The 25,441-nt window shown below is 46.7% G+C and overlaps 1 protein-coding gene, 1 long non-coding RNA gene and 1 pseudogene across 3 annotated transcripts in view; 2 read left to right on the top strand and 1 right to left on the bottom strand.

The window, feature by feature from the left end:
• Positions 1 to 23,378, top strand: part of LOC105490304 (large tumor suppressor kinase 2) — a 129,748-nt gene extending 106,370 nt beyond the window's left edge. Inside the window, exons 8-9 of one of the 2 annotated variants that reach the window (XR_011615090.1) lie at positions 1,802 to 2,055; positions 23,261 to 23,365. Coding sequence is in view for 1 of the 2 variants with exons in the window: in XM_024795557.2 (XP_024651325.1) it covers positions 23,261 to 23,362 (102 nt within the window). In the remaining variant the exon portion in view is untranslated. Of the gene's footprint in view, positions 1 to 1,801; positions 2,056 to 23,260 lie in introns of both variants that reach the window. The other variant, XM_024795557.2, reaches the window with a different exon arrangement.
• LOC139359243 (heterogeneous nuclear ribonucleoprotein A1-like) lies at positions 9,849 to 11,938 on the top strand (annotated as a pseudogene).
• On the bottom strand, positions 11,140 to 13,874 carry LOC139359244 (uncharacterized). Its single transcript, XR_011615184.1, has 3 exons — positions 13,487 to 13,874; positions 12,069 to 12,238; positions 11,140 to 11,233 (listed from the first exon to the last, which is right to left on the bottom strand). It is a non-coding gene; the product is annotated as an uncharacterized lncRNA (long non-coding RNA).
• Positions 23,379 to 25,441: the final 2,063 nt, after the last annotated feature.

The raw sequence follows: 25,441 nt of genomic DNA, 5'->3' as shown, positions 1-25,441 counted from the left end.
GCGATCCCCCCGCTCTTTCTTTCTAGAAGCAGTTAGGATCATTTCTGTGTACCCAGTATTGTACATTTCATGATGATGTTCCTTGATATAGATTGTTTTCATTTATCGTACTCATCACTCTCAAAGCTTTCAACCTAGAGACTTGTGGCCTTCAGTTCTGGGACGTGTTATTCCATTACTTCTTTAACCATTTCCCCATGCTGTTCTCCAATCCCTATAGGTTGGATATTGATCTCCTCAATGGACCCGCTGGTATTGTTGATATCCTATCATCCATGTCTCTTTTCATTCCACTTTTTGGAAAGTTTCATTGACTTTTTCACTCAGGTTTTATATTAAACTTTTAGGTACAGGCATTATCTTTTTAGCTCCCAAGAGCTCGTTCTTGGTCTCTAATCAATCTGTTCTTCTTTTATGTCTTTGATATTTGTCTTTATTTCTCTGAAGTTATTCCTTCAAAAGTTTTTTTTTTTTTTCTTCTACTTCCTAAGTTGTACTTCCTCTGGATTGCTTTTTGTTATCTTTGTTTTTTCTGCTTGTTTCAGACTTTCTCTTTCATGTTGCAGGCTTTCCTTAGGTGACTCTGACCCTGTTTATTTACTTATATTATTATTATTTTTTAGATGGAGTCTCGCTCTGTTGCCCAGGCTGGAGTGCAGTGGCACAATCTCGGCTCATTGCAACCTCTGCCTTCCGGGTTCAAAAGATTCTCCTGCCTCAGCCTCCAAGTCGTTGGGATTACAGGCGCCTGCCATCATGCCTGGCTAATTTTTTTTTTTTCTTTTTTTTTTTTTTTTTTGAGACGGAGTCTCACGCTGTTGCCCAGGCTGGAGTGCAGTGGTGCGATCTCGGCTCACTGCAAGCTCCGCCTCCCGGGTTCCCGCCATTCTCCTGCCTCAGCCTCCTGAGTAGCTGGGACTACAGGCGCCCGCCACCGCGCCCGGCTAATTTTTTGTATTTTTAGTAGAGACGGGGTTTCACTGTGGTCTCGATCTCCTGACCTTGTGATCCGCCCGCCTCGGCCTCCCAAAGTGCTGGGATTACAGGCTTGAGCCACCGCGCCCGGCCAATTTTTTTTTTTTTCTGAGACGGAGTTTTGCTCTGTCACCCAGGCTGGAGTGCAGTGGCGTGATCTCGGCTCACTGCAAACTCCACTTCCCAGGTTCATGCCATTCTCCTGCCTCAGCCTCCTGAGTGGCTGGGACTATAGGCACCCGCCACCATGCCTGGCTAATTTTTTGTATTTTTAGTAGAGACGGGTTTTCACCGTGTTAGGCAGGATGGTCTCGATCTCCTGACCTCCTGATCCACCCACCTTGGCCTCCCAAAGTGCTGGGATTACAGGTGTGAGCCACCGCGCCTGGCCTTTTTTTTTGAGACAGAGTTTCACTCTTGTTGCCCGGGCTGGAGTGTAGTGGCTCGATCTCAGCTCACTGCAACCTCCATCCCCCCGGGTTCAAGTGATTCTCCTGCCTCAGCCTCCTGAATAGCTGGGATTACAGGCACCCACCACAACGCCCAGCTAATTTTTTGTATTTTTAGTAGAGATGGGGTTTCACCATGTTGGCCTGGGGTCTCAAACTCCTGACCTCAAGTGATCTGCCCGCCTTGGCCTCCCAAAGTGCTGGGATTACAGGCGTGAGCCACCTTGCCCGACCATTTTTTTTTTTAATGTTGAAAAGATATATATATATTTAGAATTAGGCAGCTGGACTCAGTTTAGATGATCCCAATTTTGTTGGCAACACCAAAGCATCATAATCAGGAGCCAGTCGAACATATGCCTTTTTCTCTCCATCAGGCCGAATCAGGATGTTGACTGTGGCCACATCCACGTCCCAGAGCTTCTTCACAGCCTGTTTGATCTGGTGCTTGTTGGCTTTAACATCGACAGTGAACACAAGCATGTTGTTTTCTTCTATCTTCTTCATGGCCGACTCAGTGGTCAGCGGAAACTTGATGATAGCGTAGTGGTCAAGCTTGTTTCTCCTGGGGGTGATCTTCCGAGGATATTTGGGCTGCCTCCGGAGTCGCAGTGTCTTGGGCCACCTCAAGGTGAGTGACATGCGGATCTTCTTTTTTGTGTGTTGCCGTGGACACCTTTCAACACTGCCTTCTTGGCCTTTAAAGCCTTCGCTTTCACTTCGACTTTAGGAGGGGCAGGAGCTTCCTTCCTGGCTTTCGGCGCCATCTTGTGACAAGGGTCCCCGACCATAATTTTTGTATTTTTAGTAGAGATGGGGTTTCACCATGTTGGCCTGGCTGGTCTCAAACTCCTGGCCTCACGTGATTCGCCCGCCTTGGGCTTCCAGAGTGCTGGGATTACAGGCCTGAGCCACCGCTCCTGGCCATCACACTTGTTCTTATCTGTCTTTTTTATTATAGCCATCCTAGTGGTTGTGAAGTGATGTTTCATTGTGGTTTCGATTTGCATTTCTCTAAAGACTAACGATGTTGAGCCTGTTTTCATGTGCTTATTGGCCATTTTTATGTCTTCTAAAAAAACGTCTCTTCAAATACTTTGCCCGTTTAAAAAATTGGATTATTTGGTTTTTGCTATTGAGTTGTAAAAGTTTTTGTATATTTTCTGGATATAAATGCCTTATCAGAAATACAGTTTGCAAATATTGTCTACCATTCTTGGGGTATATTATGTTCTCGCTTTTTTTTTTTTTTTTTTTTTTTTGAGACAGAGTCTCACTCTTTCACCCAGGCTGGAGTGCAGTGGCATGATCTGGGCTTACTGCAACCTCCAGCCTTCTGGGTTCAATAATCAGAATGGCTTTATATTTAGCTCAACTCTAGACACTACAGAACAATAAAACAAGTCCTTCAAAATGTGTAAAGTTAATTGTTTTTGACTCAAAATTCTATATCCAGACAAGTTATTAATTAAGTATGAAGGTAAAATAAAGACATTTTCAGACATTCCGAAATTCAAAACATTTTCAGGAAGCTATTGGAAGATGTGCTCCACCAAACTAAGAGACTAAACCACGATGGAGGCTTTTGCAGATGCCAACACCACCCAGAGCCCCCTGTCAGCAGTCACGGTCAACCCCACTCTGTGTGTGTGTGTGTGTGTGTGTGTGTGTGTGTGTGTGTGTGTTTTTAAGACAGGGTCTCACTATGTTGCCCAGGCTGGTCTTGAACTCCTAGGCTCAAGTGATCCTCACACCTTGGCCTCCCAAAATACTGGGATTAGAGGTGTGAGAAAGTGCACCTGGCCAACCCCACTATGTTCCCAGGCATTGCTGTCAAGCCCTTGGGCCTCATTTCCTCCGAGCTGTTTGCAGACAAAGCTCCAAAGACAGCAGTTCCAATGATATAAGCAGAAAACTTTCGTGCTCTGAGCACTCAAGAGAAAGGATTTGGCTATAAGATCTGCTTTCACAGAATTATTCCGGGGTTTGCGTGCTAGGATTCATGATTTCACACACCATCATGACACTGGTGACAAGTCCATGTACAGGGATAAAGCTTTTTTTTTTTTTGAGACAGAATCTCACTCTGTCTCCCTGGCTGGGGTGCAGTGGCACGATCTCAGCTCACTGCAACCTCCACCTCCCGGATCACCTGAGGCAGGCGGATTACCTGCGGTGGGGAGTTTGAGACCAGCCTGACCAACGTGGAGAAACCCAGTCTCTACTAAAAATACAAAATTAGCCAGGTGTGGTGGTGCACGCCTGTAATCCTAGCTACTCGCGAGGCTGAGGCAGAATTGCTTGAACCCGGCAGGTGGAGGTTGCAGTGAGCTGAGATCACGCCATTGCACTCCAGCCTGAGCAACAAGAGTAAAACTCCTTCTCAAAAAAAGAAAAACAAAAAAGAAATAAAAGCTAAATAACAATCAGCAAACAAACCGAGCTGGAGGAAGACATGAGGTCCAAGAAATGGTATCCAAGAGAAGAGGATAGCATCCCGGGGTGCTGTGGGGGCGATCCAGAATGACAGCTGTGCACCTCTGGGAGACGGCAAGCCATTCGCATAGGGTGTGATGAAGGCTAGAGGAGAGAATGCTTCACCAAATGCTTTTGATTTCACCCAAATTATGACAGCACTGTATTAGGAACATGGAAGGATGGGAACAGCAAGCACGAGTACTGGGGACAGAGGGTTTAAAAGTTAAAGTTGGCCAGGCTTGGTGGTTCATACCTGTAATCCCAACACTTTGGGAGACTGAAGCGGGAGGATGATTTGAGCCCAGGAATTCAAGACCAGCCTAGGCAACATAGTGAGACCCTGTCTCTACAAAAAAATAAATAAATAAATAAATGGGTGTGGTGGCATGATGTGCCTGTGGTTTCAGCTATTAGGGAGGCTAAGGTGGGAGGATTGCTTGAACTGGGGAGGTCAAGGCTGCAGTGAGCCGTGATCACATAACTGCACTCCAGCCTAGGTGATGGTGATTCCCTGTCTCAAAAAAAAAAACAAAAAAAAAAGTTAAATTCTTTCCTTGTATAGTGGGAGACACTGTAATGAGATCACGCCTAAGATGAAACATTCAACATGTTGCATTACCAGCATGCAAGTTGAATACAACTTCTTCGTTAGATGCATGTTTTGAGACTATTTTATCCAGTTTGCTTAATGATATATTTTAAAGAGCAGAAGATTTTGATTTTGATGAAGCTCAATTTATTATTTTTCTCTTTTTTTATCTTTTATTTTTTTTTTTGAGACGGAGTCTTGCTCTGTCGCCAGGCTGGAGTGCAATGGTGCGATCTTGGCTCACCGCAACGTCTGCCCCGCCGGGTTCAAGTGATTCCCCTGCCTCAACCTCATGAGTAGCTGGGACTATAAGCGTGCGCCACCAAACCCGGCTAATTTTTTGTATTTTAGTAGAGACGGGGTTTCACCATGTTGGCCAGGATGCTCTGGATCTCCTGACCACGTGATCCGCTCGCCTTGGCCTCCCAAAGTGATGGGATTACAGGCGTGAGCCACTGCGCCTGGCCCATTTTTCTCTTTTATAGTGAATGCTTTTGTGTTCTTGTTAAGAAATCTTTTCCTACCCTAAGATGATGAAGAAATTCTCTTGTGTTTTCTTCTAGAAGATTTTTGGCTTTTGCTTTTATATTAGATCTAAGATTGATGTCTAACTAGTGTTTGTGTTTTGTGATCTTTGTTAACTGAAGTGTCTTACTTCTCATCAACTCCCCAGTGCTGAGTGCATGGCAGGCACCCATAGTTTCTGTTGAATTCAGGGTTCCTCTCCATGCTCTTCGAGCCAGGCCTGTATGCTCCAGATGTTTGTTTTCTCCTCACCCTTCCCATCACACAGTGCCCAATGCTATGTTATACATAATAACAATCCTCAGTAAACAGGTGTCCAAAGATGGCCAGGTGTGGTGGATCATGCCTGTAATCCCAGCACTTTGGGAGGCAAAGGCAGGTGGATCACTTGAGGTCAGGAGTTCAAGACCAGCCTGACCAACATGGCAAAACCCCATTTCTACTGAAAAAAACAAAACAAAACAAAAATTAGCCGGGCATGGTGGTGGCTGCCTGTAATCCCAGCTGCTTGGGAGGCTGAGGCAGGAGAATTTCTTGAACCCGGGAGGCGGAGCTTGCAGTGAGCTGAGATTGCACCACTGCACTCCAGCCTGGGTGACAGAGCAAGGTCTCCATCTCAAAACAAAAACAAAAACAAAACACACACACACACCACCAAAAAAACAGAGAGGCTGAGAGCAAATGCCACGACTGCGTTTCCGGACCCGGAGGCAGGTTTCTGCAGATGAAGAGGAGGGCCTCGCCCTGAACCAGCGCACGCGCTGGGAGCCGTGGGACGCGGGCCAAGGTCAGCCTTCTGGTCCTGTGTTCCTGGGATCTCGCATGTTGCCCAAAGAAGCTCATTGCTGGTGTTTGCTTAGCAGGCTCTGAATTTTAAAGGCAGTTTAGCCTATAGGCTGAGGCCATTTATTTTCTCCCTGGGAACCCTTTGATCTTAAATCTTATCTCGTAGTAGCATGGAGTGTCTTTTCAAAATAAACACCACCTTGCTTTGGGAAGGACACACAAAGTCAATAATTAGTTGGACATAAACATATTTTGTCTTCAATCTGCCTGAATACCAGGTAAAAAATCAACTACCGTCATGTGATGCAGCCACCAGCTTCCCACTGAGTTAAAAAAAAAATATATCCTTTGGCTCCGGTCACAGCTCAGCAAGGACAGGAACTGGAGGGACACCCAGGCGGAGCCCGGGGGCAGACACAAGCTCCGCCACATCCCTGGTGTCCTTGGGACACTGGGAACTGGGGACTCAGGCAGGCTTGCAAACCACTACGTGTCCTTGTTTGGTGCCTCTTATTTTCACCTCCTTCAAGAAGGCACAACAGGAGAAACCCAGGAAGGAGCACTGGGGTCTCCACGGTGCGGGGGTGCTGGGCCGGCGGGCACTTGCTCCTGGGCCTATAGCTGCCTCCTCCTCCGCAGGCCCAGCTGTGTCCCTTCTCGGGACTGTTGCCCTGAGCTGAACTCCTTTGCATTCCTTCAGGAAACAGTCTCAACTGGGGCAAATCAGTCCCGATAGACGCCTTCCACGGGGTTCCAGTGCCTCAGAAGTCAGGGCGCAACTCCTCGGGCCCGCGTTGGTGCCCCGCGATCCCGCTCCAAGTGCCTCACCTCGGTGGCATCTGAAGCTCAAATTCCCAGTCTGTCTGAAGCTGTGTGACCTTGGGTGTTTTTCTTAACCGGAGGCTCGGTGTTCCTGATGTAAAATGAAGACAACGGGCAAGGCTCGGTGGCTGGCACCTGTAATCTCAGTGCTTTGGGGGGCCGAGACAGGACGATTTTTGCCATAGCCCAGGAGTTCAAGACCAGCCTGGGCGAGACCCCCCTCCCCGGACCCCCTCCCCACCTCATAACTGTCTATACTAAAAATTACACAATTAGCTGGGCTGGTGACACACACCTGTGGTCCCAGCTACTAGGGGGCTGAAGCAGGAGGATTGCTTGAGCTCAGGATTTCAAGGCTGCAGTGAGCTATGATCGTACCACTTCACTCTCGCCAGGTGACAGAGCAAGACCCTGTCTCAGAGAGAGAGGGAAAGAGACAGAGAGAGAGAGAAGATAACAGAAGCATTGTGAGAATTAAATGAACAATATAGGCCAAGTGCTTGAGACATCTTAGAGGCCCCACCACAGGGAGTCAGCTTCCCTCCCTTCCATCCCCTGCCCTCTCCCACACACCTGTGCTATAGCCTACCAAAATAATTCAGCAATCCTTCAGACTCCCATTTCTCTGCATACGTTTTGCATACATTTCCTTTACCTCAAATACTGTTCCCTCCACCTTTTCAGCTTGAAAACGCCTGCATGCACTTAGACATGCAGCTCAAGGGCTGTCTTGGAGATGAAGCCTCCTCATCCATCCATCCCTCAGAAGTCCCCCCTCCTGCGTGCCCAGTGGCAGCACCTGCAAAACACTAGTACAGCACTAATCACCTTGCCTTGAAATTGTGGACAAGCCAGTGGCTCCTCCTACACTGCCAGCTCTTTGGGGGCAAACATGCAGTTCTGTTTATGTATGTCCAGGATCTAGTACAGTGTGGCAGTGGTAGGCACTTGAGAAATGTTATCTGAATAAATGAATGAGAATTAATGATTGTTAATTGCTCCTCCACCCTAGAGTCAGAGAGGAGGTCCCAGCCCTTATTAAATATAGTGTTGGCTGAGTGCGATGGCTCACTCCTGTAATCCCAGCACTTTGGGAGGCCAAGGTGGGTGGATCACGAGGTCAGAAGTTCGAGACCAGCCTGGCCAACGTGATGAAACCTTGTCTCTACTAAAAATACAAAAATTAGCCAGGCATGGTGGTGCTTGCCTGTAATCCCAGCTACTCGGGAGGCTGAGGCAGAGAATCACTTGAACCCAGGAGATGGAGATTGCAGTGAGCCAAGATCACGCCACTGCACTCCAACCCGGGCGACAGAGCAAGACCTTATCTCGAATATATATATATGTGTGTGTGTGTGTGTGTATGTGTGTGTGTGTGTGTGTGTGTATATATATATATATATATATATATATATATAAAATCTTAATCTCTTTGCACTTCAGTTTTGTTATCTTTAAAATGGAGATGGTACTAGTATCTATTTCAGAGGTTTTATTGGTGAGGGCTAACTAACATACTACAGGTCATGTACTCAGCCAAGGGTCTGGCTCACTGTATCCTTTTAAAGTGTTAGTGATGACTGGACACGGTGGCTCACACCTGTAATCCCAGCACTATAGGAGGCCGAGGCGGGTGGATCACGAGGTCAGGAGTTCAAGACCAGCCTGACCAACATGGTGAAACCCCGTCTTTACTAAAAATACAAAAAAAATTAGCCAGGCTTGGTGGCAGGCACCTGTAATCCCAGCTACTTGGGAGGCTGAGGCAAGAAGAATCGCTTGAACCTGGGAGGCATAGGTTGCAGTGGGCTGAGATTGCGCCCCTGCACTCCAGCCCAGGTGACAGTGTGAGACTCTGTTTAAAAAAAATTTTTTTTTTAAATGTTTGAAAAAGCGTTAGTGATTTTTATCACCAAATCATTTTACCATGGGTAAGTCACATAACTGGTCCAACCTCAGTGTGCTCATCTGTAAAAGGACAGAGTAGGACCAAATTACTGTGACTCTAAGGCTATTCTAGCTCTCAAGGTTTTTTGTTATAGGATTCCATGATACTCTTGAAGACACATTTGCATGCCTATGTTTATAGCAGCACTATTCATAACAGCCAAGAAGTGATAACAACCCAAATTTCCATTGACAGATGAGGGGACAAACAAAATGTGGTATATACATGCAATGGAATACTTAAAAAAAGACATCCTGTCTCATGCTACACATAGATGAAACTGAAGGACATTATGCTAAGTGAAATAAACCACTCACAAAAACACAAATAGTACATGATTCCACTTATACGAGGTCCTTAAGTTAGTCAAAATCAAAAAGACAAAATGTAGAGACAGAAAGCAGACAGTCTTCATTCAAAGCAAACAAACCAATAAGACGGCTTACCAGGGGCTGGGGAGAGGGTGGGGAAGAGGAGTTGTTTAAGGGGTTCAGCTTCAGTTTTGCAAGATGAAAAAGTTCTGGAGATTAGTTGCACAACAATGTAAATATACCTAAGCCTACTGAACTGTGCACTTAAAAATGGTTAAGATGGGCTGGGCGCAGTGGCTCACGCCTGTAATCCCAGCACTTTGGGAGGCCAAGGCGGGTGGATCACGAGGTCAGGAGATTGAGACCATCCTGGCTAACACGGTGAAACCACTATCTACTAAAAATATAAAAAGTTGCCTGGGCGTAGTGGCGGGAGCCTGTAGTCCCTGCTACTCTGGAGGCTGAGGCTGGAGAATGGCGTGAACCCGGGAGACAGAGGTTGCAGTGAGCCGAGATCCCGCCACTGCACTGCAGCCTGGACGACAGAGCAAGACTGCATCTCAAAACAAAACAAAACAAAACAAACAAACAAAAAGGTTAAGATGGTAAATTTTATGTTTTTTTTTTTTTTTTTTATCACAATAAAAAAGATTCTGTCCGGGCGCGGTGGCTCACGCCTGTAATCCCAGCACTTTGGGAGACTGAGGCAGGCGGATCACAAGGTCAGGAGTTCGAAACCAGCCTGACTAACATGGTGAAACTTCATCTCTACTAAAAATACAAACAACAACAACAAAAATAGCCAGGTGTGGTGGCGTGCACCTGTAATCCCAGCTACTTGAGAGGCTGAGGCAGGAGAATCTCTTGAACCCAGGAGGCAGAGGTTGCAGTGAGCCGAGATCGTGCCATTGCACTCCACCATTGGTGACAGAGGAAGATTCTGTCTCAAAAAAAAAAAAAAAATTCCATCACAAATTTCTCTCTTTTATTTTTTGGAAGAGTCAGGATCTCACTGAGTTGCTCAGGCTGCTCTCGAACTCCTGGTCTCACTGGAGTGAGCCTCCCAAAGCACTGGGATTACAGGCATAAGCCACCGTACCCAGCCACGACAATTATCCTTTTTAAGTCAATGTTTAACTCACTTAAACAATTCTGAAGGGTCATATAGAATAAGAGATCTACATTTCAGAATACGGGAACATAGGGGAAGGTGTAAAGCAGCTTCAGTGGAATATACCTGAGAAGTGATTTTTCTGGAATATTTTAATAAAAGTTCCTTAGCTAGGTAAGGTGTCGTGCACCTGTAGCTAGTTGAGAGGCGGAGGCAGGAGGATGACTTGAGCCCAGGAGTTCAAGTCTGTAGTAAGCTATGGTTGCACTTGTGAATAACCACTGCACTCCAGTCTGGGCAGCATAGCAAGTCACCATCTCTTAAAAAAGAAAAATTTGGCCTGGCACAGTGGCTCACGCCTGTAATCCCAGCACTTTGGGAGGCTAAGGCGGGTGGATCACCTGAGGTTGGGAGTTCAAGACCAGGCTGACCAATATGGAGAAACCCCGTCTCTACTAAAAATACAAAATTAGCCAGGCATGGTGGTGCATGCCTGTAATCCCAGCTACTCAGGAGGCTGAGGCAAGAGAATCGCTTGAACACAGGAGGCAGAGATTGTGGTGAGCCGAGATCATGGCCATTGCACTCCAGCCTGGGCAATAAGAGTGAAACCCTGCCCCCCCACCAAAAAAATTTTATCTTTCTGCCCGTGGACCCCGCCGAAGAAGCGTCATTAAAGCCTCTCTTCTCCCTGCCGTCATGTCTAAGTCAGAGTCCCCTAAAAAGCCCGAACAGCTGAGGGAGCTCCTCCTTGGAGGGTTGAGCTTTGAAACAACCAGTGAGAGCGTGAGGAGCTGTTTTGAGCAACGGGGAACGCTCCCGGACTGCGTGGTCATGAGAGATCCAAACACCAAGCGCTCCAGGGCCTTTGGGTTTGTCACATAGGCCACTGTGGAGGAGGTGGATGCAGCCACGAATGCGAGGCCATGCAAGGTGGACGGAAGAGCTGTGGAACCAAAGAGAGCTGTCTCAAGAGAAGATTCTCAAAGAGCAGGTGCCCACTTAACTGTGAAAAAGACGTTTGTTGGTGGCATTGAAGAAGACACTGAGGAACATCCCTTCAGAGATTATTTGGAGCAGTGTGGGGAACTGGAAGTGATCGAAATCACGACTGACCGAGGCAGTGGCAAGGAAAAGGGGCTTTGCCTTTATCACCTTTGATGACTGTGACTCCGTGGATAAGACTGTCATTCAGAAATGCCATCCTGTGAATGTCCACAACTGTGAAGTTAGGAAGCCCTGTCAAAGCAAAAGACGGCGAGTGCTTCATCCAGCCAAAAAGTCGAAGTAGTTCTGGAAACTTTGGTGGTGGTCATGGAGGTGGTTTTGGTGGGAATGACAACTTTGGTGGTGAAGGAAACTTCAGTGGTTGTGGTGGATTTGGTGGCAGCTGTGGTGGTGGTGGATCTGGTGGCAGCGGGGATGGTTATAATGGCTTTGGTAATGATGGAAACAATTTTGGAGGAGGTGGGAGCTACAATGATTTTGGCAATTACAACAATCAGTCTTCAAATTTTGGACCCATGAAGGGAGGAAACTTGGGCGGCAGAAGCTCTGGCCCCTATTGTGGTGAAGGCCAATACTTTGCCAAACCATGAAACCAAGAAAAATTGTACTCTTCAGGTGGCTATGGCGGTTCCAGTAGCAGCAGTTAGCTGTGGCTGTGGCAGAATATTTTAATAAGGAAACAAAGCTTAGCAGGAGAGAAGTGACAGGGAAGCTACAGGTTACAACAGATTCGTGAACTCAGCCAAGCACAGTGGTGGCAGGGCCTCGCTGCTACAAAGAAGACGTGTTTTAGACAAATACTCATGTGTATGGGCAAAAAACTTGAGGACTGTGTTTGTGACTAATTGTATAACAGGTTATTTTAGTTTCTGTTCTGTGTAAAGTGTAAAGCGTTCCAACAAAGGGTTTTAATGTAGCTTTTTTTTTTTGCACCCATGCTGTTGATTGCTAAATGTAAGTCTGATTGCGATGTTGAATAAATGTCTTTTTTTAATGTGCAAATAAAAAATTTCCTTAAATGCCTACAGAATATAGAAAACAACTTTTCAACTTTTCAGGTATTAACCTGATATAACTGGCCATTCGTTTTTATTGCAGAGAACTTCTCCACATCTGCTTCTACCATGAATTAACCATCACAAATCATATGTTCCATTGGTCATAATGGCTGGTCACAAAAATCGTAATAGTTTTACATGAGGTGAGACTTTTCAGCTTACAAATACTGCCACAAACCTGAAAGAGAGTAAATATTGACATCTCATTTTACAGTTGAGAAAACTCAGGGCTGAGAGATTTGCCTCATAAAACTCACAGGCCACCTCTATGCTCTGAACCCAAATCTTCAGATTCCTGTTCACTGCAGCATCATTCACAAAAGCCAAAAGGTGAAAGCAACCCACGTGTCCACCAAGGAATGAATTATTACACAAAATGCGGTGCATCCACACAGTGGAATATTATAGAGCCTTAAAAAGGAAGGAAATCGGCCGGGCGCGGTGGCTCACGCCTGTAATCCCAGCACTTTGGGAGGCCGAGGCGAGCGGATCACAAGGTCAGGAGATCGAGACCACGGTGAAACCCCGTCTCTACTAAAAATACAAAAAAAAAAAATTAGCCGGGCGCGGTTGTGGGCGCCTGTAGTCCCAGCTACTCGGGAGGCTGAGGCAGGAGAATGGCGTGAACCCGGGAGGCGGAGCTTGCAGTGAGCCGAGATTGCGCCACTGCACTCCAGCCTGGGTGACAGAGCGAGACTCCGTCTCAAAAAAAAAAAAAAAAAAAAAAAAAGGAAGGAAATCAGCCACGTGCAGTGGCTCGTCCCTGTAATCCCAGGATTTTGGGAGGCTGAGGTGGGTGGATCACTAGGTCAGAAGTTTGAGACATGCCTGGCCAACATGGTGAAACCCCATCTCTACTAAAAATACAAAAATTAGCTGGGTGTGGTGGCAGGTGTCTGTAATCCCAGTTACTGAGGAGGCTGAGGCAGGTGAATAATTTGAACCCAAGACATGGATGTTGCAGTGAGCCAAGATCGCACCATTGCACACTCCAGCCTGGGTGATAGGGCGAGACTCTGTTTAAAAAAAAAAAAATAAAAGGAAATCGTCGGGCATGGTAGCTCACACCTGTAATCCCAGCACTTTGGGAGGCTGAGGTGGGTGGATCACCTGAGGTCAGGATTAGCCTGACCTACAAGGCCTAACCCTATCTCTACTGAAAATACAAAAATTAGCCAGGCATGGTGGCAGGTGTCTGTAATCCCAGCTACTTGAAAGGCTGAGGCAGGAGAATCGCTTGAACTCGGGAGGTGGAGGTTGCAGTGAGCCGAGATCGAGTCACTGCACTCCAGCCTGGACGACAGAGTGACTCCGTCTCAAAAAAAAAAAAAAAAAAAAAAAAAAAAAATCCCATTACAGGCTACAGCGTGGATGAACCTCCAGGCCGTGATGCTGAGTGAAATAAGCCAGTCACAAAAGTACCAACACTGTGTGATTCCACTCAATGCCGCAGGTAGAGCAGGCGAATTCACAGACGCAGAAGCGGAAGTGTGGTCCGGCCCGCCGGGTGGGAACCGGGCGTTAGCGTCGAACACGTGGCAGTGGCAGCGCAGGCAGATGGAGCGTTCTAGAGGTGGGCGGTGGCGATGGCCACACAGCGATGTGAATGCTTTCAGTGTCACTGAACTGTGCCACTTAACAATGGGTGAGATGGTATTTTACGTTATGTCCTTTTCACCACAATCTGAAATAAAACAAAGAGCTCCCCAGGGGCCCCGGCTGTGCGGTCACAGCGCCCGCTCCCGGGCCGGGCCGCTGTTACCAGGAGCCTTCGGTGCGGCGGGCTCGGTGCCCGGAGCCCCGGCAGGTGTCGCCCTTTCTGTGGACCGCTAACCCCGGGGCATTTCGCCGGTCCCGGCTGCCCCGGCACGGCCCGGCCCGTCAGGAGCTGCAGACCGCCAGGTCCCACCGCAAGAGCGCGGGGTGCACGAGCCTCCCGGGGGCCGGAGCCTCGCAGAGGACTCCCGGTCTCTTCGCACCTTCTCCGACTGCACTTGCAGCCAGATCTTCCCTCCCCTCCTCCCCCCTCCCCCCCTCCCCTCCCCCCTCCCCCCTCCCCTCCCCCCTCCCCTCCCCCCTCCCCTCCCCCTCCCCTCCCCCTCCCCTCCCCCCTCCCCTCCCCCTCCCCTCCCCCCTCCCCTCCCCCCTACCCTCCCCCTCCCCCTCCCCCTCCCCCCTCCCCTCCCCCCTCTCCCCTCCCTCCCCTCCCCCCTCTCCCCTCCCTCCCCTCCCCCTCCCTCCCCTTTCCCCTCTCCTCCCTCCCCTCCCTCCCCTCCCTTTGGTCTTGTGGGAAGGCAGTTTTCCGGAGTCCTCCCTGTCTCTCCACCGCTTCTCCTTCCCCGGGGTTTCCTCTCCAGCCACTAGCACGTGCTGAGCCCGCATCCTCCAGGCTGGTTCTCACGGTGGGTGCCTGGGTGAAGAAAGTATTTCCCCTTTCTCAACAAAAGTAGTACAAAAGATGTCAAATCCAGGATGTTGTGGTTCAAATTTCGAATCTGCCACTTAGTTCTATATTCGGCAAAATCCTATTATTATCTGTGTTTATTTTACGAGGTTTTGAGGATCCTGTTAGAGGGCTCGGCATTCTCAGTTCAGTACTGCAAATGTTTAATGAACACCTAATATAGGACTGGCACTATCCAAGCAGAGATGTCTTCTCTCCCTTCCTCTGCTCCTTCATTAAATATATTTTGTACACCTGCTGTGTGCCAGACACTGTACTGTGTACTGGGGATACCCGCGAAGAAGGCGGACGTGCTTCCTTCTGCCCGGGACTCACAGCAGAGGAAAGCATTTAGAAAACTGTAGTACAATAGTCTCAAAGGTATGATGGAGAAGTGGAGGAAGCTGCTGCTGGAGCACCCAGGAGAGGACGCGATCCAGACTGGGGAGGTCATGGAAGGCAGCCCAGCGGAAGTGATGCCTATCTGAGACCTACTATCAGGCAGGAGAGGCCAGAGAAGGGGCACACATGGTGTGGGGTATGTCGCCATATGGCTGGAGCTTCATAGTGCCTGAAGGAGATTTGAGGCTGGAGACACAGGCAGGGCCCAGGTAGCCAAGGGCCCTGTAAGTCTTATTAAAGAAACTGGGCAAGATTAACCAAAGTTGGTATCTGTTGCTTGCAACTAAAGAACTCAACCAGACTGAAATGGAATCATAGAATCATATGTTTTGAGTCTGGCAAGGAACTCCAGAGACAACCTGATTTGGAGACCAGCCTCTGGGCAGTTAAGGATTATCAGTCCTCTCTTATAAGTGGGGTGGATCACTCAGGTTAGGAAACAGAAGTAACCCAGCAGTGTCACAGTGAATATGTGCTGGAGTGAAAACACTCACACCTCCTGTCTCTCGGGGTGGCGGGCGCATTCCCACTGCCTCTTTGTTTATCCCACGTGGTTTCTAGTATAATTCCTCGCTTTGAGAGGGAATCATTTTAGTAGAGATAATGGTACCCAATTTAAGCATGTCAGTTAAAAACAGTAAGAGAAGGAAAAAGCTACATTAGATGGTAAGAGAGTGAAGGTGCCAAATAGTATTTCTTCCAGTATTCAGACCAACTCCTTTAGGTTTTAACAACCTCCTCTGTTAAATATACTTTTTTTTTTTTTTTTGAGATGGAGTCTCGCTCTTTTGCCCAGGCTGGAGTGCAGTGGAGCAATCTCGACTCACTGCTACTTCAGCCTCCCGAGCATCTGGGATTACAGGTTCCTGCCACCATGCCCGGCTAATTTTTTTTTTTTTTTTTTTTTTTTTGAGGCGGAGTCTCGCTCTGTCGCCCAGGCTGGAGTGAGCGGCGCAATCTGGGCTCACTGCAAGCTCCGCCTCCCGGGTTCCCGCCATTCTCCTGGCTCAGCCTCCCGAGTAGCTGGGACTACAGGGGCTGCCACCACGCCCGGCTAATTTTTTTGTATTTTTAGTGGAGACGGGGTTTCATTGTGTTAGCCAGGATGGTCTCGATCTCCTGACCTCGTGATCCGCCCGTCTCGGCCTCCCAAAGTGCTGGGATTACAGGCTTGAGCCACCGCGCCCGGCCCCGGCTAATTTTTGTATTTTTAGTAAAGACGGGATTTCACCATCTTGGCCGTGCTGGTCTCAAACTCCTGACCTTGTGATCCACCTGCCTCGGCCTCCCAAAGTGCTGGGATTACAGGCAAGAGCCACCGCGCCGGGCCAGTTCTATTCTTTCTTAACTTCCCTTTTCCTCGAAATAATCCTCCCCTTACCCAACTGACAACTGACTTTTCTCTCTTTTTTTTATTTTTATTTTTTTTAAGATGGAGACTTGCTCTGTCGCCCAGGCTGGAGTACAGTGGCATGATCTCGGCTCACTGCAACCTCTGCCTTCGGGGTTCAAGCAACTCTCCTGCCTCAGCCTCCCAAGTAGCTGGGATTACAGGTGCCCACCATTATGCCCGGCTAATTTTTGTATTTTTGGTAGAGATGGAGTTTTGCACATTGGCCAGGCTGGTCTCGAACTCCTGACCTCAGGTGATCCACCTGCGTTGGCCTCCCACAACTGTCTCTTTTCTTATGTTGAACAAAATAAAGTTTCCCTGAGTTCCCTGAGCGGCTAGGGCTCCATCAAGGAATGAAGCGTCCTGAATGGATCCTTCTAGAAAAGGCTGGGGGTGGGAGCCACCTGGTGGCCAAAGCTGTGCAGACCACAGCTGTGTAATGAGGCAAGTTGGTTTAAAAAAGGAACAGGCTACAGAGCTGAAGTATTTGTCAAAGTAATAAAAACGTTTAAATGAGTCATTTGGTTTATAGCAACTCCTAGGAAACGCTTTTCCAAACAATTTAGTCTGTTGAGCGCATACAGTACTGGTTTCTGCTAGAGTATTGTTCGTATAATTGAGAAACTTGCAACTTAGACTTGAGCAGTGGTTCTCCAAGTGTGGTCTTGTGGACTTCAGGGGCACCACGAAGTCTCCCTTTTCAATCGTATAATGGGGGACGCTGGACTTTCTCCATCTACTTCAAACAAAACATCGTAACAGGTCAAATGTGGAAGCAGAAATAAAAGTTCCATCATCTGCGACCGGATGCGATGGCTCATGCCTGTAATCTCAGCACTTTGGGAGGCTGAGGTGGGCGGATCACTGGAGGTCAGTAGTTCAAGAGCAGCCTGACCAACATGGTGAAACCCTGTCTCTATGAAAAATGCAAAAAATTAGCCGAGCGTGGTGGCGCCCGCCTATAAATCCCAGCTACTCGGAAGGCTGAGGCATGAGAATCGCATGAACCCGGGAAGCAGAGGTCGCACCACTGCACTCCAGCCTGGGCGACAGAGCAAGACAATGTCTAAAAAAAAAAAAGAAAAAAAAAAAGAATTCCAGTATCTGCTATTAAACCAGATATTCAAGAGATTTGCAAAATGTAAACCAATGCCACAGATGCCACTAACTTTTATTTTGGGAAATATAGTTATTTTGCACAAAACACATTATTTGTGTTAACATGTAATCGGTTTATAATGGCCATTTTTCCATGTATAAATATTCTTTAATTTTCTCCGTTTTAATTTTTAATATGATGAATACTGATAGATAGATATAGATATATAGATATACCTCCTTTCTGCCCCTTCATTTCACACACATGAATTTGTCTGAAGTTCTCAACAATTTTTAAGAGTGTACAGGGATCCTAAGCTCAAAAAGTTCTAGAACCACCGGACTAGAGCAGTGTGTCAGCCAGACATTCAAAATGGTACAGAATTTGACATTCCCCTGGAGGGGTTGCTGTGTGGTGACTTGGATCGGGGGCACTTGCAGATGTGTTTCCATCAACTTCTGTATTGAAGGCCCAGTTATCTCTACTTACCTCTTAAGTACCACTCCAAATCTTTGGACACCCTTGGACGCTTGTTCCACCCTGCTGCCACTGCAGAGACCAGCTGTCTGTGGACCTTGCCAGCTCCATGTGGCATTCCAAACAGCACCCACCTCACAGGACCCCTGACCCCTACACTTGAGAAACCCAAAGTAAGTCAGAGAAAAGTAAGTGCAGCGAAATTGAAGCCTGTGGGGCGAATCTTCGACCCATGAGCTTAGGAGCAAACAGATACGTTTTTTTCCTCTCCTGCCTGACACAGTGTGCTGAGATCCAGGCCCCTCCAGAAACAGTCCCAGAAGCCCAAACAATCAGTTGCTCTAGATACCCAGTGGTGACCAGCTCCTCATCCCAAAACTCTGGAACTCTGTAAGTTAAGGCTATGCATAGTTTACCATTTCACCGTATTCTCAACATCTACGAACTATAAACAGCCTTCAAAGAATAGTAGTAGCATTTTCATTAACACTTATTTTGTGCCTAATCGGGCTCTATGTCATAAGAATTAAAGTAGTAGCTTCTAAAATCTCAGTCTCCTGAAAACGAAGCTTTAGAATTGTTTCCTAAAATAATATTATCTTCTCTTACCTATTACCATTATTAAAAATATTAATACTCGGCCAGGCGTGATGGCTCACACCTGTAATCCCAGCACTTTGGGAGGCCGAGGCCGGTGGATCCTGAGGTCAGGAGTTCAAGACCGGCCTGGCCAAGATGGTGAATCCCTATCTCTACTAAAAATACAAAAAATTAGCTGGGCGTGGTGGCGGGCGCCTGTAATCCCAGCTACTCAGGAGGCTGAGACAGAGAACTGCTTGAACCCGGGAGGTGGAGCTTGCAGTGAGCCAAGATTGCGCCACTGCATTCCAGCCTGGGCAACAGAGCCAGATTCTGTCTCAGAAAAAAAAAGAAAAGTAATACTCTGATTCTAGAAAGGTTACACTGAAATAGACACTCTCATGTTGCTGATAAAAATGGTTATAACTTTTCTGGAACACAATTTTTTGTTTGTTTTTTTGTTTGGTTTTGTTTTTTGAGATGGAGTCTCCCTCTGTTGCCTAGGCTAGAGTGTAGTGGTGAGAGCTCTGCTTACTGCAACCTCTGCCTCCCAGGTTCAAGTGATTCTCCTGCCTCAGCCTCCTGAGTAGCTGGGATTACAGGCGTGCGCCACTATGCCCAGCTAATTTTTTGTGTTTTTAGTAGAGACAGGGTTTCACCATGTTGGCCAGGCTGGTCTTGAACTCCTGACTTCAAGTGATCCACCCACCTCGGCCTCCCAAAGTACTGGGATTACAGATGTGAGCCGCTGCACCTGGCTGGAACATAATTTGGCAACAATTTCTACAGAAACAATTTAAATGTAATCAATAAAAATTCCATATTCAAAAAGTTTTTAATAAAAAGCAAAATTATCACTATATAATGTTAAGTAAAGGTGAAGAATACAAACTGTATGATCTCAATTTTTTGTAGCAAGGAAAAGAAAAAAATAACTATATCAAAATTTTACATGTCTGAAAGGAAATATGGCAAAGTGTTAAAAAATGGCGGCCTCTTCTAGGTGATACAATTTTGGGTGACTTTTTCCTTCCTGATTTTTGTTTGTTTGTTTGTTTGTTTGTTTTGAGACTGAGTCTCACTCTGTCGCTAGGCTGGAGTGCAGTGGCATTCACCACCATGCCCAGCTAATTTTTTGTATTTTTAGTAGAGACAGGGTTTCACCATGTTGACCAGGATGGTCTCGATCTCTTGACCTCATGATCTGCCCACCTCAGCCTCTGAAAGTGTTGGGATTATAGGCGTGAGCCACCGCACCCTGCCTTTTCTTCCTAATTTTAAACATCTTCTATATATTTCCAAATTTTCTACAGTGAAAGTGTGATATTTTACGTCATGATTATAAGAAGGCAAAAATGGGTGAGGCTGTAGGATTTCGAAGGTCACTTGCAGCTCTAAAATTCCTTAACTTATCAGTAGGGTTTGTTTGTTTTTTTGACTTTCCACTGATAGTAACAGAAGAGTATATTACACGTTTCCTAATAGCAATGTTGTGGCATGTCATTGCCTGAGATTCCTAAATCTTGTGCAAGATTTCAACATTATCTGTAGAACTTAAGTGCTAGACTGTGATCTTTTATGAAGTTTTTGAGTGTTGCCACCAGACTGAATGTTAAGATGAAAATGCCGGGAGAGGATAATAGTCTTACTTGTAAATGTGCATTTCTACATTTAGAGTAGTATAACACATTAGTTAGTGCTTCATCATTCAAGACACATTTAAATTTTACTACATTATAATAACATTCTTAAGAATTTCCTTAAGACAAGGACATAAGCTTAGTTATTGCAAAGCAAGAATCTGCTCAAACAGTAAACAAACAGGTATAAACAAGTGCATTTGAGTGTGTGGCCACATGCCTGTCACTCCCAAATTCTTGTCCTTTGTTTCCAGCTGGGGAGAAGGTAAACAGAAATGGGGAATGGGGAGTCTCAGCTCCTGGCCTCCAGCCTGCTCAAGCAAAGGGGTAGGAGATCATCCCCCAGCTTGCCAGGGATCTTTTGGGGATTTACCTGGCCCTGGGTCACATGCACTAGTTGGCCTGCGATAGATCTCAGTCTCCCAGCCAGTCGGTGGCAGATCAGGCACTCCTGTCTTTGAGTCACTGTGGAAGGAACTAGCCTGGGCAGCTCTTCACAGGGGCTCTTGCTCACATCAAAGCTGGACAGTCAGCCCCTGGTGAGCTTCAGATTCAAAGACCCCCTCTGTCCCCCATCCTTGACTGTTGCGCCTCACAGTGGTGTCACTCTTTCTTCTTAATCAAGGATGCGGGGTCCCTTTGGGGACAAGCATCCTGGATCAGGACCCAGGCTTTTGGTGACCCAGTCCAATGATTCCTGACTCGTCGCCTTCTGTCCATAGGCTTGCATTCATCCACGAGAAAGTGCCCTTTGCTTCTTCTTTCCGAACTAAACTTTAGACAACTCCTGAAAACCAGAACCCAATCTTGGCACTATCACCCACTGCCCACAAAGGGTTCCTCTCTACCCCTGAGCAAGGACGGCTTGGTCGGGAGGCATGCCCCTTGTTTACGGTAGATTGTTACTTTTCATGCAGGGAAAATAATAAAACAAAACGTTAGTGTTTTCATATAAAAACACGTTGAACAGTCATCTCCTGTAAGAGAATCCTGGAGCCCCAGACACACCTAGAAACACAAGTCTGTGCAAAAACACACTGTGTGGATTTATGGAAATGCACACGATGTGAAAAGTACCTAACGGATGTGTATAAAAATTAGATTTTTTCTTTGAGACAGAGTCTCGCTCTGTTGCCTAGGCTGGAGTGAGTACAGTGGGGCGATCGCGACTCACTGCAGCCTCCGCCTTGCGGGTTCAAACGATTCTCTTTTCTCAGCCTCCTGAGTAGCTGGGACTACAGGCGCACGCCACCATGCCGGGCTAATTTTTGTATTTTTAGTAGAGACAGGGTTTCACCACATTGGTGAGGCTGGTCTCGAACTCCTGACCTTGTGATCCACCCGTCTCAGCCTCCCAAAGTGTTGGGATTACAGGCGTGAGCCACTGTGCCCAGCTAAAAATTAGATTTTTTTTTTTTTTTTTTTTTTTAGACAGAGTCTCACTTTGTCACCCAGGCTGGAGTGCAGTGGCACAATCTCGGCTCACTGCAACATCCACCTCCTGGGTTCAAGTGATTCTTGTGCCTCAGCCTCCTGAGTAGCTGGGATTACAGGCACACACCACCACGCCCGGCTAATTTTTTGTATTTTTAGTAGAGAGGTGGTTTCGCCATGTTGCCCAGGCTGTTCTCGAACTCCCGAGCTCAGGCAATCTGCTTGCCTTGGCCTCTCAAAGTGCTAGGATTTGCCTGGCCCAAAAATCAGATTTTTAAACACTTAATAAGTTAACTTTTTCTGATTGTAAAGGCAGTACACATTTTTAAAATAGAAAATGTCCATCCTGGCTAACACGGTGAAACCCCGTCTCTACTAAAAAATACAAAAAAACTAGCCGGGCGAGGTGGCGGGCGCCTGTAGTCCCAGCTACTCGGGAGGCTGAGGCAGGAGAATGGCGTGAACCCGGGAGGCGGAGCTTGCAGGGAGCTGAGATAGCGCCACCGCACTCCAGCCTGGGCGATAGAGTGAGACTCCGTCTCAAAAAAAAAAATAAAAATAAAAAATAAAATAAAAAATAAAATAGAAAATGTATCAGAAAATACAGAAAAAATATAAAACCGTCTTCTAGTGTTTTTCTGTGGCTACTAAAAAAACAGAATTGGGATGATTTTGTATGGTGTTATGTTTTACTTTCTTCCTTCCCTCATGTATTGATCACTTCACTTACTTACAAGTTCCTAATATGTGCCAGAGATGGTGCTGGCTACTGGGGTAACAATAATAAATCAAAACAATAATACAAAAATTACAGCTTACATTTATGGAGTGCTTACTGTATGCCAGGAACCGTGCTAAGACTTTTTTTATTTTTTGAGATGGAGTTTCACTCGTCGCTCAGGCTGGAGTGCAATGGTGCGATCTCGGCTCATTGCAATCTTTCTCTCCCGGGTAGCTAGGATTATAGGCGCACACCACCATGCCCAGCTAATTTTTGTATTTTAGTAGAGATGCGGTTTCACCATGTTGGCCAGGCTGGTCTCAAACCCCTGACCTCAGGTGATCCACCCACCTCGGCCTCCCAAAGTGTTGGGATTTACAGGCATGAGCCACCGTGCCCGGCCCAAGACTTTTTATTCAACACCTCATTTTATCCCTTATGCACTGAATGCCATATTGGTTTCTTTTTTTTTTTTTTTCCTCTCTCTTACTCAAAGCATTGTTATTAAATCAATGATGAGGCGGCTTACTTTCAACATTATTGCAAGTCATTTCTTTGCAATAACAGGTTACATGATCGTAGTTGAAACAAAAACAGAGATACTAAAACAATAAGAGAGCAGCAGAAATATTCTGATACAAATGTATTTGATGATTTTATTTCCTTCACTCTGGAATATACCACAGAATGTACTATTATTGATGTGCTTGCCTATGCCTAATCCAGAATATAATTATCCTGAACTCTACATGGTATTTTAGTCTAGAAAGTACTGTAGCTTGTCTGAGTTCTAAATCAAACCAGGAAACAGCAGAGGGAGCTGGTGCTGTGTTTTTGCAAGTGAGATGTGTGCTCATTTCAAGGGTCCATAAAATTTTTTGGCATGCTGTTTCCATGGAGAGGAAAGTAGGTGTTTTTTTCTTTTTCTTTTTTTTTGTTTTGTTTTAATCAAGCCACCTGCAAACTGCAATGTGTTCTTTTAGTGATTTCTTTTTATATCTATGTTTTCCAGGAAGGTGCTGTTGAGCCTACGCAGTCACTTAGAAACAAGAAATATTTGAGAAATTTCTATGAAGTCAAATATGCATTATGTCTCCCACTCTCCAAAATATAACAAAACAGCTAAACACCCTGGAATGGAATGGCTTACTCTGTTCTTGAACCATATGAGCGCCTACTATTTGTTGATTCCACGTTAAACCAACAAAAAGATATTGAGCTGGCTTATGTTCAATGTATGTATTGAACACTATTTTGCACATATCAAATGTTTGAAACTGAAGCTTGAAAAGTCAGTAAACTCCACGAGGGGTCTCTACATAAATTTTTTTTCTTTTTTTTTTTTCTTTTTTGAGACGGAGTGTCACTCTGTCGCCCAGGCTGGAGTTCAGTGGTGCAATCCTGGCTCACTGCAAACTCCGCCTCCCAGGTTCACGCCATTCTACTGCCTCAGCCTCCCGAGTAGCTGGGACTACAGGCGCCCACCACCACACCCAGCTAATTTTTTGTATTTTTAGTAGAGATGGGATTTCACCGTGTTAGCCAGGATGGTCTTGATCTCCTGACCTAGTGATCCGCCCGCCTCGGCCTCCCAAAGTGCAAGGAGTACAGGTATGAGCCACCATGCCTGGCCTGGTCTCTACATAAATTGATCACACGTTTTTGTAGAATAACAGTATAAACAATAGTATAAAGCATATAGGATTATCTAATTCGGTTATGTTCTATAGGTCATTATTATTTACATCCATCAAACTTGAAATTTGTACCATTTACCTTCCAGATTTAGAAGACTTCTGAACTTTGGAGAATGATTTTTTTTTTTTTTTTTGAGATGGAGTCTCGCTCTGTCGCCCAGGCTAGAGTGCAGTGGCCGGATCTCAGCTCACTGCAAGCTCCACCTCCCGGGTTTACGCCATTCTCCTGCCTCAACCTCCCGAGTAGCTGGGATTACAGGCACGCACCACCATGCCTGGCTAAATTTTGTGTTTAATAGAGATGGGGCTTTCATTGGCCAGGTTGGTCTTGAACTCCTGACCTTAAGTGATATGCCCACCTTGGCCTCCCAAAGTGCCGGGATTACAGGCGTGAGCCACTGCGCCCGCCTTGTTTTTTTTTGATTTTAGAGACAGGGTCTCACTTTGTGGTCAGGGCTGGAGTGCAGTGGCACAATCACAGCTCACTGCAGCCTCTATCTCCCTGGCTCAAGTGATCCTCCCACCTCGGCCTCCCGAGTCACTGGTACCATAGGCATGCGCCATCACACTTGGCTAATTTTTTTATTTTTATTTTTTTGTAGAGATAGGGTCTCGCTACATTGCTCAGGCTGGTCTCGAACTCCTGGGCTGGAGCAGTCGTCCTGCCTTAGCCTTGCAAAGTGCTGGGATTACAGGTGAGAGCCAACACACCCAACACTCCTCTCCTCCCCTCCCATTCCCCTGCCCTCCCCTTCCCTTCCTTTTTCTTTTTTTTTGAGATGGGGTCTCTCTCAGTTGCCCAGGCTGCAGTGCAGTGGCACGATCTCGACTCACTGCAACCTCCAGCTCCCAGGTTCAAGCGATTCTCCTGCCTCAGCCTCCTGAGTAGCTGGGATTACAGTCACATGCCACCTCGCCCGGCTCATTTTTAGTAGAGACAGGTTTTCGCCATGTTGGCCAGGCTGGTCTTGAATTCCTGCCCTCAGATGATCTGCCTGCCTTGGCCTCCCAAAGTGTTGGGATTACAGGCGTGAGCCACTGCACCCGGCCTTCTCTTTTTTTTTTGAAACAGAGTTTTGCTCTTGTTATCCAGGCTGAAGTGCAGTGGTGCGATCTTGGCTCACCGCAACCTCCGCCTCCCCGGTTCAAGTGATTCTCTTGCCTCAGCTTCCCAAGTATCTGGGATTACAGGCATGTGCCACCACACCCGGCTAATTTTTTTTTTTTTTTTTAAAGTAGAGATGCGGTTTCTCCATGTTGGTCAGGCTGGTCTCAAACTCCTGATCTCAAGTGATCTGCCCACCTCGGCCTCCCAAAGTGCTGGGATTACAGGCGCAACCCACCGCACCCGGCCCTCTTAAAACATTTGTAGTTGCAATGTTCAAATGTAATTGCACATAATAAATACTTTGGAACCCAAGGCCCAATCTCAAGCATTGTAAGCCTCAAACATTTACTGTCACAAACTGTTTATCTACATATTTGCAGAATATCAT

This window comes from Macaca nemestrina, chromosome 16, assembly GCF_043159975.1.
Source record: "Macaca nemestrina isolate mMacNem1 chromosome 16, mMacNem.hap1, whole genome shotgun sequence".
Taxonomy (NCBI): domain Eukaryota; kingdom Metazoa; phylum Chordata; class Mammalia; order Primates; family Cercopithecidae; genus Macaca; species Macaca nemestrina.
This window is presented reverse-complemented; position numbering and strand designations above follow the sequence as displayed.